At 67.4% G+C, this 11,339-nt stretch overlaps 1 protein-coding gene across 2 annotated transcripts; it reads right to left on the bottom strand.

Moving 5' to 3' along the window:
• Positions 1 to 505: 505 nt before the first annotated feature.
• CBX8 (chromobox 8) lies at positions 506 to 5,291 on the bottom strand. 2 transcript variants are annotated; one of them, XM_035568677.2, is made up of 5 exons: positions 5,133 to 5,291; positions 4,499 to 4,542; positions 4,233 to 4,298; positions 4,068 to 4,134; positions 506 to 3,855 (listed from the first exon to the last, which is right to left on the bottom strand). In XM_035568677.2, the coding sequence occupies exons 1-5, from the start codon at positions 5,199 to 5,201 to the stop codon at positions 3,016 to 3,018; spliced, it is 1,086 nt and encodes a 361-aa protein (XP_035424570.1). In that variant the 5' UTR covers positions 5,202 to 5,291; the 3' UTR covers positions 506 to 3,015. The 2 variants fall into 2 exon arrangements, with proteins under 2 accessions (XP_035424570.1, XP_035424569.1); XM_035568676.2 differs by having other exon boundaries at positions 4,068 to 4,158; positions 5,133 to 5,289.
• Positions 5,292 to 11,339: the final 6,048 nt, after the last annotated feature.

Raw genomic sequence — 11,339 nt, 5'->3', positions numbered from 1 at the left:
CCGGGGCCCCGGCCCCGCGCCGTCGGAAGGCCGCGCCGTGGCCCCCCGCCGGCCGGAGCGGTTCAAGGGCGGAGCGGCGAGGCCCGGAGCAGTTCCCGTGCCCAGCCCGGCACCCGGCCGCCTTCAGCGGGGCGCAGCGGCGGCCCCGGGGCTTTTCCGGGCGCGGAGCGGAGTCGCGCAAGGCGCCCGCCGCCGCCCCGTCCGAGCACCGCGGGACAGCCCGGCCCGGCGGCCTCCGTGCTCGGGGGGGCGCCCCGGTGCCGGCTCGGACCCTTCCTCCCCCGGAGGCTCCTGAGGGCCGCCTCCGGTCCCCCACGGCCGCGGCTCCCGGCCCCCCTGCGCCGAGGGAGGGAGGGAGGGACGGGGGCCGCCCCCGCCCCGTCGGGGCCCCGCCGCCCGCCCCGCGCCGCCGCAGGGCACCCCCGGCCCCGTGCCCCTCGTCCGCCCCAGCCCCCTCCGCTCCTCGCCCCCCGGCCACAAACGGGAGAAAGACACGTTTCTATTTACAAAGTATATATTTAAACTCACATAAAAAGCAGGTCTCATATGGACATTCACGGCTGGCAGAAGACACGTAGTTAAGCTTCACTTCTGAGACTGAGATTTAGCCAAATCTTTTTTATACAAGTCTTAGATTTAAATAATTCACACACACACACACCCACGCACACACTCAGTATATACGTCGCTATATACATACACACATATACACCCACATGTATGTCTTGCTTTATGTACGTGTGTGATGGCCGCACACATATATAGGTACACAGGGCTGGAGTGAAGCACCCCGAGCCTCCGCCATGCCCTGGCAGCAGAGCGAGGCAGGAGCTCTGCTCTGGGCTGTTCCGCAAAGGGAGGTGGTTTTCTGCCTTCAGCATCCCAGCAGGTGGAGGAAGGGCAGCTACATCCCAACATCGTCCATCTGACAACACCTCCCTTGCCAGCTGCCCAAGCACTAGCACTGAAACCAGCACACTGCTTGCCTCAGCTCTTCGTACAAACCAAGTTAAAAAATCTCAATTTTACAAAATATGCCGTACAACAACAACAAAAAAAAAATGAAAACGACAAAAAAATAAATCACAGAAATGGCTCCCTTTGTACAGTCAATACAGCATCCTCTTGCTAGGTCATCTGACAAAGGCAAAGGTCCCAAAAGATGGAAGGGGAAAGGGGCTGAGCAAGGTGGAGCCGCAGTTATCCAGATGGGCCTACCAGAGGTGAAGGCTGCTCCTCGCCCAAGCCCCTTCCTCCCCCCATCAGGCCCCATGTGCTTTCATCTTATGTGCAGTCCCCAAATTAGAAAGCGTTTAAGGGCTTCACCGGGCCAATCAGAAAGGATGGAAAAGGCCAATCTCTCCCAGCCCTGGCCCTCGGGGGCTGCTGGACAGATTTGTGCTTTTGAACCGACAGAGATGCTCAAATCAATGCGTTAGGACATGAGGACACCTGCTCTACATCAACTAAAAACACAACGAAACGGTTCTCCTCCTTTCTAAGGAGGGCTAAAAGACCCCGACCTCTCCTCACCTTGGTTAAGCTGCAATGGAGTTTAGAGAGAAAGAGCGAGCGAAGGAGCGGGCGGGCAGAGGGCTGCAGCATCCCGCGCCTCCTGCGAGACGCTGCCACGGGCTTTCTGCAAGGCAGCCGAGGGTTTCTGGTCGACGCTGGCGGAGGGAAGCTGCTGCATTTTGTTCAGAGCCATTAAATCCCGCTGCTATGCCCTGCCTGAGCCCTGGGAGAAAGCTGCACAGTCCTTCAGAGCCAGAAGAAATATGCAGGCAAATAAAAATACAAAAAGCCACCAGAGTCAGCAGGAGCTGCTCTGCGCACAGGAATATTTAGCCTCTTGGCTATTGTTTAACTAGCGTAAGAAAAGGGAAATATTTATTGTCTCTGAATGCATAAAGGTGGCTCTGGGATTTGTCAGAGATGTGGATATTAGAAAACGCTTTATCTGGAGTCTTCCAACAGTCTAAAGTGAACTGTGTTTGGAAAAAAAAAATCCACTTTCTATAGCAGTATAAAGCATCTAAATATGGGCAGTGACATGCTACCCTCCCAAACCTCTCTGGCATTTCAGGAATGTAAACAGAGTTGTTGTTTTTTTTGAAGTGGGTGGGGGAAAAGAATCAAGCGACCAGACAAAATGAAAACAGATTCTCAGCTCAGTTCTGTCTCCCACAACTGCTATGACAATTCTATTAAAGTGCATTTCAGTATCACCCCTTTCAGGAATCTTACACACGCAAACCTCCTCTTCCTTCGCAAGAAAAGGTAATTCAAGTTAATACTCCACTAGAACAGTTTCAACCTTTTTATGGACTTCTGCTTTTCCCCGCCCCAATCTTGTAGCAACTTTTTTTTTTTTTTAAATTGGCAACGCCCCCTCCCCAACAATACTGTAAATTCAAGTGCTTACTTCAACTGTCAAGGGCAACAGTTCTGGATACAGCACACTTGATTGTACAAGCAACACCTTATATCACAATCAAGAAATCTGGGCACTTTGCCCTCCGAGGGAGTAACACTTCCCCCTTCACCATCCATAGCATCATATGAAAAATAATAGTTAAAAAAAACAGAACATAATTAGCTATGAACATCACTCATTATGTACACCGGCTCCTGCAACAGATGCATGAACTCCGTTAGTTCTCAGTTTTATTGTCCTTTCTAAGAGCAACTGAGCAGTCACTGTTGTCTCCATTTAAATAAAACAACTCAGAGTTGAAATATATATATATAGATATATATAAGCATTTTTTCTTAAATAACATATTTACATCTAATAGAAAATATAACTCTAGAGATAATTTTTCCAACGAAATGTAAGACGTGAAAAAAAAAAAGAATGAGTTAATGAATTTAGGACAGTTTCTAAATCCTCTCCAGGAAATTAAAAAAAAAATAAAATAAAGAAAAAGAAAAAAATAAGCCCACCAAGCTCTAACCAAGCTTTTGTCTGGATCTAGACCGAAGAAAATCCCCAGCACCACCACTGACAGAAACTCATCGCTTCTCCTTAAAGAATCCTTGGTCCGTGCTGCTCTCCTTAATTGTGACGGTCAAAAAGTTAGAGGTCACGTCAGTTACCACCACTTTCTCCAGGTTGTTGAGGGACGGGCTCCAGGACTCCTCCTCGGGGTCCCCCAGGATCCTGGAGACGGGGATCCTGGCGATGAGGGAGGGCCGCCCCGCCTGGCCGCCCACGCCGTCGCGGTACAGGCTGCCCACGGAGCCAGGGCTCACGGCGCTGTGCAGGATCTTGGGCCCGCCGGGGTCCAGCCCTCCTTGCCCCTTGGGGTCCAGAAAGTCCGCCCGGTGCTTGGCGACCCGGGGCGCGTAGCTCTCGGCGGCCCCCAGCTTCATACCCACCTCGACGCGGTTGGGGCTGGACATGGCGCTGGAGAGGTCGGGGTCCGGCCGCCGGGCGAGCTGGATGACGCTGTGTCCCGAGCTGAACTTGGCCGCCCCCGCCGCCGACTCCTCCATCTTCCTGGCCTTGAGGTAGTCCCCCACCTTGTCCCCCGGCTCCCCCAGTTTCCTCTTGGAGGCATCCAGAGTCTCCGCCAGGTCCTTGTAAAGCTCTTTCCTAGGCTTCGGGCCTCTCTTTTTGGGGGTTTCCCCAGGCTTCTCTTCCACCCTGATAACCCGGTCCCGGATGCTGTCTCCCTTGGGGGTGCTGCTGCTGCTGCTGCCCTGCGGAGCCAGGGCTATGTTTCTGAGTCCTTCCCTAGCCCGGGACGTGGAGCCCAGGTCCTGGGGGGACCGGCCGGGATACGGCACCCGGATCCCCCTGGAAGAGTCACTGCGGAATTCATAGGTTTTGGCTTTTGCTTTTGCCTGGGCCTGCAAAGAAGATAAATCAACCGGTGACTTTATTGTCCTGCCACCCGGGTGCGTAATTACAACTTACACGAGGGGCTGCCTTTGCACCGAGCGCTCTCCATCCGAGCCGGAGAGGGACCAGCTCCCCGCACGCCGCCCGTGCACGCTCCCTGCAGCCCTCGCCGCTCCCCGGCAAAGCGGCACCGACGTACGCGGGGCTCCTGCCTCCTTACCTTTAACAGGAAGGTTTTGGGCTTGGGGCCTCGCTTTTTAGGCCCGTATAGCTCCATTTCTCGCTCCCTAGAGGTGTTAAAAAAACCAAAGCTTCAATTCAGCATAGCTACAAGACAGCAACATATTTACAAGCGCAATGGCTACAACTAGCAAAGGCCTTGTACCTTTCCTCAAAGGCTGCAAGCAGCCGGGCATCCAGAATGTTTTCCTCGGGCTCCCAAGTGCTGTACCTGGGGGGGGCAGGGGCACGGAGAGAGGGAAAGGCAGCGGGAAGGAGTAACAGGGGAAGGAAAAAAAAGAAACAAAAAAATACGTGACCTAGAGAAAGGGACCCAACTTTCCTTTCTGCTACAATGGGAAATAATAGCTACAATGAGCCATCTCCCCCAACAGTTCCTAGCCTGCAAAATTGTATAAACAGCCGACTTACTTCTGAGACCAGCCCTTCCATTTTACGAGATATTCCATGCGCCCCTGCAGATGCAAAGAGAAAAAATAAATATGCATGGAGGGAAATCACGATAAGCGCTCGCAACAAAGATACACATGCAATTACACGCATGCAACAAATACACGCCTGCACCCAAGGCGTGTGTCAAAAATATGCAAGGGGGGAGGGACGCGGCGCGGGAGGTGGGGGGGAATGCACCAAAAAAATAAATTCGAATTTTTTTTATTTTTTTTTTTTGAATCACAAAAACGCGCGTGCAGCCACCCCGCGCAGCCCGGCAGCCCCCCGCAGCATGCAGCGGGGAGGCCGGCGCGCACAACGCCCGGCTCGCGGCGGCGGCGGCGGAGCCCGCCCCGCTCGCTCGGAAGAGCCCGTGCATGCGGCGGGGAGGACGGGACCGCCCCCAGCGGGCCCCCGAGCCGCAGCCGGGCCGCCGGCCGCCGCCGCCGCCGCCGGAGCCGGAGCCGCCGCAGCGCCGCGCGGCCGGGGGGAGGGCGCGGGGCGGGCGGCGCGGCCTGGCGCGGGGCTGCGCGGCGGCGGGGCGCGGCGCGGGGGGGGGGGGGGGGGGGGGGGGGGGACGGACGCCGGTGGTGGGGGGCGGGGGGGCACCTACTTTGCGGATGCGGCGCTTGAGCAGGGCCTCGGCCGCGAAGACGCGCTCCCCGACGGCCGAGAGCTCCATGTTTACGCGGCCGCTCGCAGCACACAGGCAGCCGCCAGCGCAGCCCAGACCATAATACTCCGCCCGCTGACGTCAGCGCCGCGGCCCCCCCCCCCCCCCCCTCCGGCCCCCCCCCCCCCGCACTTGTTGCTGGCGGAGCCGGGTGGAATATTCCGCCCGCGCCGCATTGGCCCGGGCCCGGCGCCCGCCCCCGCCGCCGCGCCGCCCCCCGACGTGCGCCGCGTCCCGATGAGCGCGGGGCGGGGCGGCCGCGGGGAGAGAGGGGGGGGGAGCGGGGGGGGGGGGGGCGCGGCCGCGCCCCCCCCCCGCTCCCCCCCTCTCTCCCCGCGGCCGCCCCGCCCGCTCCGAGGGGGGCGCCCCCCCCCCCCCGTCGAGTCTCCCCCCCCCCCGCCTCCAATAGCCCAGCGCAGCACAAAGGAGCCGCCGCCACCGGCAGCCGCCGGCCCCGGGACGGGGCGGAGCGGGGCGGGGCGGACCGCCCCCCCCCCTTCCATCATCTTCCCCCCCCCCATCTCCGGGCATCACCGCTCCGAGCGCACCTGGACGGGGCGAACCCGGGGGGGCGGCCGGGCCCCGCGTTCTCTTCTCTCCCCCCACCCCCTCCCCAGCCACCACCGCCCCCCCCCCCGCGCCCCGGGGGTTTTTTTGTGCCAAAACCAGCAGAATTGGGGAGCGGAGCGCTCGCGGCTTACGTAGAAATCACCTCAGTGCTGCCGCGCCGGGAGCCGGCGGCCGGCAGAGCTCGGCGTCGTCAAAAGCCCTTCCCGGGAACAAATGGCCGCGCCGCGCCGTGCCAGCGGGGCAGCTGGTTCTGGTTAAGTTGAAATACTTTCCAACAGTTCGGGTAGTAAAAATAAAGTAGACCTCAACAGCCTCATAATACGAGTTTCTGGTTTCCTCGCTCCGGCAACCCGCGGCTGCTTTCCCCGGCTCGCTCGGGGTGCGGGGGTGTCCCCGGGGCCACCGGAGGGGCTCCCCCCCCCCCCCCCCCCCCCGGTCACCTGTCGGCAGAGCTCCGGGGCCCGGCCGGCTCGGTGGCCCCGCGGGGCCGCTGCCGCTCCCCCCGCGCGAGTCCGACCCCGAGGCGGCCACGGGAGACCGGGCCCCGCGAGCCCCCGGGACGGGTCCAGCCCCCGGTGGGCGCGGAGGAGCAGGGGGACCGCGGCCCGCCCGCAGCCGGGGGAGCCGCGATGTCCCCCCGGGGCCGTCGGGGGGAGGCTCGGGGGTGCCCGGCAGCGCTTCGGCTCCGTCCCGCCGAGTGGAACCGGTCCCGAGCCCGGGAGCAGCTCGGGCCGGGGCCGCCCCGCGGGTGGGCTGCTGCCGCCTGGCCCACGCGGGGCGAGGGAGGACGAGGCCTCCCACGGCTCTGCCGCTCTGCCCCGCGGCTCTCCTCCGCTAAGGGGCTAGAAGCCGAGGGGGAGCGAGCCTCGGCGGCGGCCGCGCTCACGCGTGGGGGACCCACGCGCCGGTCCCTAAAAGCGTCGGCTGCGCCTCGTCTCCGTAAAGGAGGCAGCGGCTTCCCCGGAGCGGGGCTCGGGGCCGGCGGCTGCTCGCCTCCGGTGCTGCGGGGACCGCGGGGCCGGGGTGGGGGGGACACGTCCCTCCGTGCCCGCTCGGCGCGGGGGCTGCCCGGCACCGCCTGTCCCCCTCCTGGGTCGCAGCTGCGGGGCCGCGGGTGCACCGGGAGCGGCAGCCGCAAGGCTCCGGTGTCGTCCCCATCCCGGGGATCGTTATCTCCCGGGGCTCCTGCTCGCCGCCACGGAGCGCTGCCCGCTCCCGCCGGCCGGGCTTCGGCCTCCCACGGGGGTCACGCGGGAACGGCAGACTCGCGGCCCAACGGGGGGGCTCACGGGACGCGAGTGGAGGAGCCCGCGGCTGCCTCTCGCTGCCGGACCCGGGGCGTGGAGAGGCTCCGTGGGCCAAGCGGGGGCAGGGTTCCCGCCGCGCCCCGTCCCGCGCGAAGGGGAACACGCGTGGCGGGGGGGAGGCCGGCGGGGCCCGGTGGAATCCCGCTCCCGGGCGCAGGGGGGAGGTTTCCGACCCGCGGCTTCCGCGGCCGCGCCCCCCCCCCCGCGGCCCGCCCCGTGTCGGGGGTCCCCGCGCTGCGCGGGATTTGCGCGCAGTGCCCGGGCCGCCGCGCAGCGCTGGTGCGGAGGGAGGCGGGCAGGGGGGGGCTGCGCAGCCTCCGCACCCTCCCCGGTCCCCGGCCAGCGCCGTCCTGGGGAGATTTTCGTTAATGTCGAATTAATCGTTGTTAATTAAGGCAGGGCGGCAGGGCGGCTCGTTAACTCGCGTGGACGCACCGGACCGGATTCTGCACCCCCAAGATGCCGCGCAGAGGAGCGTCCCGGGAAGGGGGGAGGGGGGGCGGGCACAGCGCCCAGACGTGGGGAGGGGGCTCGGGGGGCCGGTCGTGCTCCCCAGCGGGGCCGGACCGATGCCGCCGCCGCCTCGCTCCGCTTCTCGGGGCTTTAGGGACAGCGACCGCGGCGGCGCAGCGGGGCCATGCGGGGCCGTGAGGGGCCGTGCCCCGCGTCCGCGGGGGGGCCGCAGCCCGGGGAACTGGGCGTGAGCCCCACACCTTCGCTCCCGCTGTCCCCGGTGCAGGCGGGAGGCACCGTCCTGAAGGTGCCTCGAGGGGCTGCGGGGCTCCCTGCCGAGCAGCCGCCTCTGCCCCGTAGCCTCCGCAGAGCCACGCGGACTCGCGGAGCCCCACAGTCACGCGTGGCCGCGGAGAGGAAAGAGCCCACGGTTCCCGCTGCCTCCTGCACGCCCGTCCGCGGGGGAAACAACTCCAGGCACCAGCAGGGACCCACGCGAGACCCACGCGGCTACGGGGACCGGAGCTGAGTCCCCGATTGCGGTGCGGGGGGGGTAGAGAGAAGGCGAGACACAAACGAGAACGGCGCGGAGAAGGCAGCGGGGAGCGATCGCTGCTGGGGAGGGGGGGCAGCCGGAGCCGCCGGGGCCGTGGGCGACCCAGGAGCGGGGCTGCGGCGGCTCAACTGCGTCTTGGCCGGGAAAGAGAAGCGGGATGGAGCCGCCCCGGCGCCGTAGGACGAGACCGCGGGCGGGAGCGTGCCCGGTTCTCCCGGGCAGTTCCTCCTCCTGCCGGAGGGGGCCCGGGAAGCCCCCGCCCGGGGCGTGCGGAGCTGCGGGGGGAGCCCTGGTGCTCGGCCGGGGTACCGCGAGCAGGAGCGGAGCCCGGGCTGGGGCTGCCCTCCACACTCCGGAGGTCAACGGCAAAAGCTGCCGGGGTGCAGCACGGGCTGCCGGCTCCGGGGGCCGGCCCGGCCCCGCTCTCCTCCCGCCCCTGCCGACCCCGCCGCGCCCCCAGCTCTGCCCCGAGGTGCCGGCGCTCGGAGCTCACTCGTGGACTGTTCCCGGCCGATTCGAGCGTCTGCCGCTGCACATGCAAACGTGGACCCAGTTTCCGCCCATTTGACCCCCAAATCCTCCCCTCGGTTGCCCTTTATCCCCACGCCCCGCTCGGACTCGCGTAAGGAGCGCTCGGGGTCTCAGCGAGCCGCCCCGGCGCAGCGTGTCCGGCTCCCCCCTCGTTTTTCGCTGTGTGGGGGCTTCCACGGCCGCGAGCTTTGCAACGAAACCGGGGGGCTGCGGCTCCTCCTGGGGCCGCGCGTGGGGGCACCGGGGCGAGCACGCGTGTCCGAGCCCGGGGCCGCAGTGGGGCGGGAGGGAGCTGGCACCGACCCAGCCACCGGCTCGGCGGATCCCCGCGCCACAGCCCGGCTCTTCCCCGCGGCTCCCCGGGAGCTCCTGCGATCGTGCTGCTCCGTCCCCCGGCACCCGCGCCCGGGACGGGTAGCATCCAGCCCAGGCCCCGGCCCGGCCCGGTTCCCCGGGCCGGCCGAGGCTGGCGGTGCTGGTGGGAGTCCCGGTTATACCGAGGTCGCGCTGCCCCGCGTCCCGTTCTCCTGGGCGGCCCGAGAACAGCCCCAGCACCGAGACCCCGCGGGAAACCGGGGGCAGAGCCACTCGCCCCTTCGTAGAGCCCGAGCGGCTTCGAGTGCCCGAACGGACACCGCGGCCGGTTCGGCCCTTGTATCCCGGGAGAAGCATCCCGCAGCCCGCCCGAGCCATGGGTACCGCCGGGCAGGGCAGAGCCCAGCCCCGGAGCTCCATTCCGGGCCAGCTCCCGGCAAGAGCCGAGACCCCCGGCCCCTCGGGGCCGCCCGTCGGAGCTGCCGCCCCCGGCACCCCGGCCCGCGCCCCCGCCCGGTTCGGCTCCGAGCTTAGCCCGGCCCGCTCCCACCCAGGACCCGAGCGAGAAAACGATTTCCTCTGCCAGCTGCTGAGCGGAGCCGCGACGAGCACCGGGGCAGACTCCCGCCCCCCGGGCCGGTGCCGGGCGGGCTCGATGGGGCGGGCGGGGCACCGGGGACTTCGCGGTCCTGCCGCGGACCCCGCCGGCCCCCGCAGCTCTGCCCCGGGAGCGGGAGAAGCCCGGCCGCCGGGACGCAGCACTTTCGTTTCCGAGCACCTCGGGGCGAAGCGGGGAGGCAGCGACCGGCCGCGAGTCGCGGCACCTGCCCCCCCCCCCCCCCCCGACCCCCCCCGACCCGGTCCCGCAAGAGAGAGGCGGCCGGGCCCCCCCCCCCGCGGCGCCGTAGGCACATACAGGACCGGCCCCGGGACGGAGGGCGAGGGCGGGTCCGGGGACCGGGCCAATAAACGGAGCTGCGTTTACACGCGGCAGCGCTGCAGGCGGGGCTGCGCCGGCCCCGGGCGCCCCCGTTACGCCCCTCTTCCCCCCGGGCCACCACCCCCATGGCATCCCCCGGAGCTGCAGCCGGCCGGGCCCGGGGCTGCCGTCGACCCAAGCAATGGGGCGGCCGGTCCAGGCGGATTGGCGATGGGGAGGGAGATTGCGGGGAATGCCCGGGCAGCCCCCGCGGAGGACGGGCGGCGCGGAGCGGCTTCCTCCCACTCTGCAGCCCAGAAATCCCCGTGCGAGGACATGTTCGTGGTTTTGACATCGAATTCAGGCCCGGGCAGGGCTTTCCCGGCAGCTCCCGAGACGCCGGTGCCCAGGGTCGGCGGGGGTGCAGCGCTGCCCGGCGGGCACAGCTCGGGAGGGCAGCGGGCACGGCGGCTTCCCCTGCCCCGCGCTGCTCCCGCTCCGCCGGGACTCGGCACGGACCCGCTGCCACGGGGCTCGGCCGCTGCGGTGCGCGCTCCGCGGAGCTTCCGCGCCGAGCAACCCGGCTCGGGGGCGCAGCGCCTAGGGCGGGCCCCTTCTCTCTGCCCCGTCGATCGTTATCCCCGGTTACCGGGGCCTCGGCGAGCGGGCAAGGGAACGACCCCGACGAGGTGCAGCCCGGCGCTGCGGCCGGTCCCCCGCCGGCCTCCCCCGCCGCCCGGGAGCCTCCTCCCCGGGGCAGCTCGGTGCGGGCTGGCGGTGCTGAAGGACAGCGGCGGCCCCCCCCGCCCAGGGCAGGCAGCCGTGGCCGAGCCCCGTCCGTCGCCCTTTGGCCCGGCTCGGCCCGGCCCGGCCCGGCCCCGAGGCGGGCGCTGCGGGGCTGGGGGAGGCGGCGGGCGAGGCGGCGGAGGCGGCCCGGGCTCGTCCCTGGGGGTACTGCAGGGAAAGGCGACGCTTCCCGGCGCGGCCCCGCCGGCGCGATTAATTCCAGGTGCTCTCCATAGGTGGCACCGTCCTCCTGAAAATCGCGACTGCGGCCGCCGCGCAGCCAGCGGCGCTCCGGCCGCCCCGGGGGGGCAAGGCCGCCCCCGCCGCCCCCAGGAGCACGGGGCAGGCGGTCCCGGCCGCCGCAGCGCCGCCCGTTGCCGCCCGGCTTGTGCCCGGTACGTGTCGGCGGGAGGCCCGGGAGCTGTGCCAGGCCCGTTGGCCCCGGGCCGTGCGGGGGCGTCTCCCCCCCGCGACCCCCCGGGGGAGAGCCGCCGCCCCCCCCTCCTCGCAGCACAACCCCGCCACCCGTCGGGGGGAGCCTCCCGCGTCGGTCTTGCGCGTGGGAACCTCCCCACGCGTGTCCCCGCAGCCTCCACAGACGGGCCCGTGGGGGCGGCGTGGCCCGAGCGCAGCCCCCGCTCCGGCTGTCGACGGCCAGGGTGAGGGAGGGTGGGGGGGGCCCGGCCCGGCCCTCCCACGGGGAGCGCCCG

The sequence above is a fragment of the Cygnus atratus genome, chromosome 18 (assembly GCF_013377495.2).
Source record: "Cygnus atratus isolate AKBS03 ecotype Queensland, Australia chromosome 18, CAtr_DNAZoo_HiC_assembly, whole genome shotgun sequence".
NCBI lineage: Eukaryota > Metazoa > Chordata > Aves > Anseriformes > Anatidae > Cygnus > Cygnus atratus.
The sequence above is the reverse complement of the archived record's forward strand: the minus strand, read 5'-3'. Positions and strand labels throughout refer to the sequence as shown.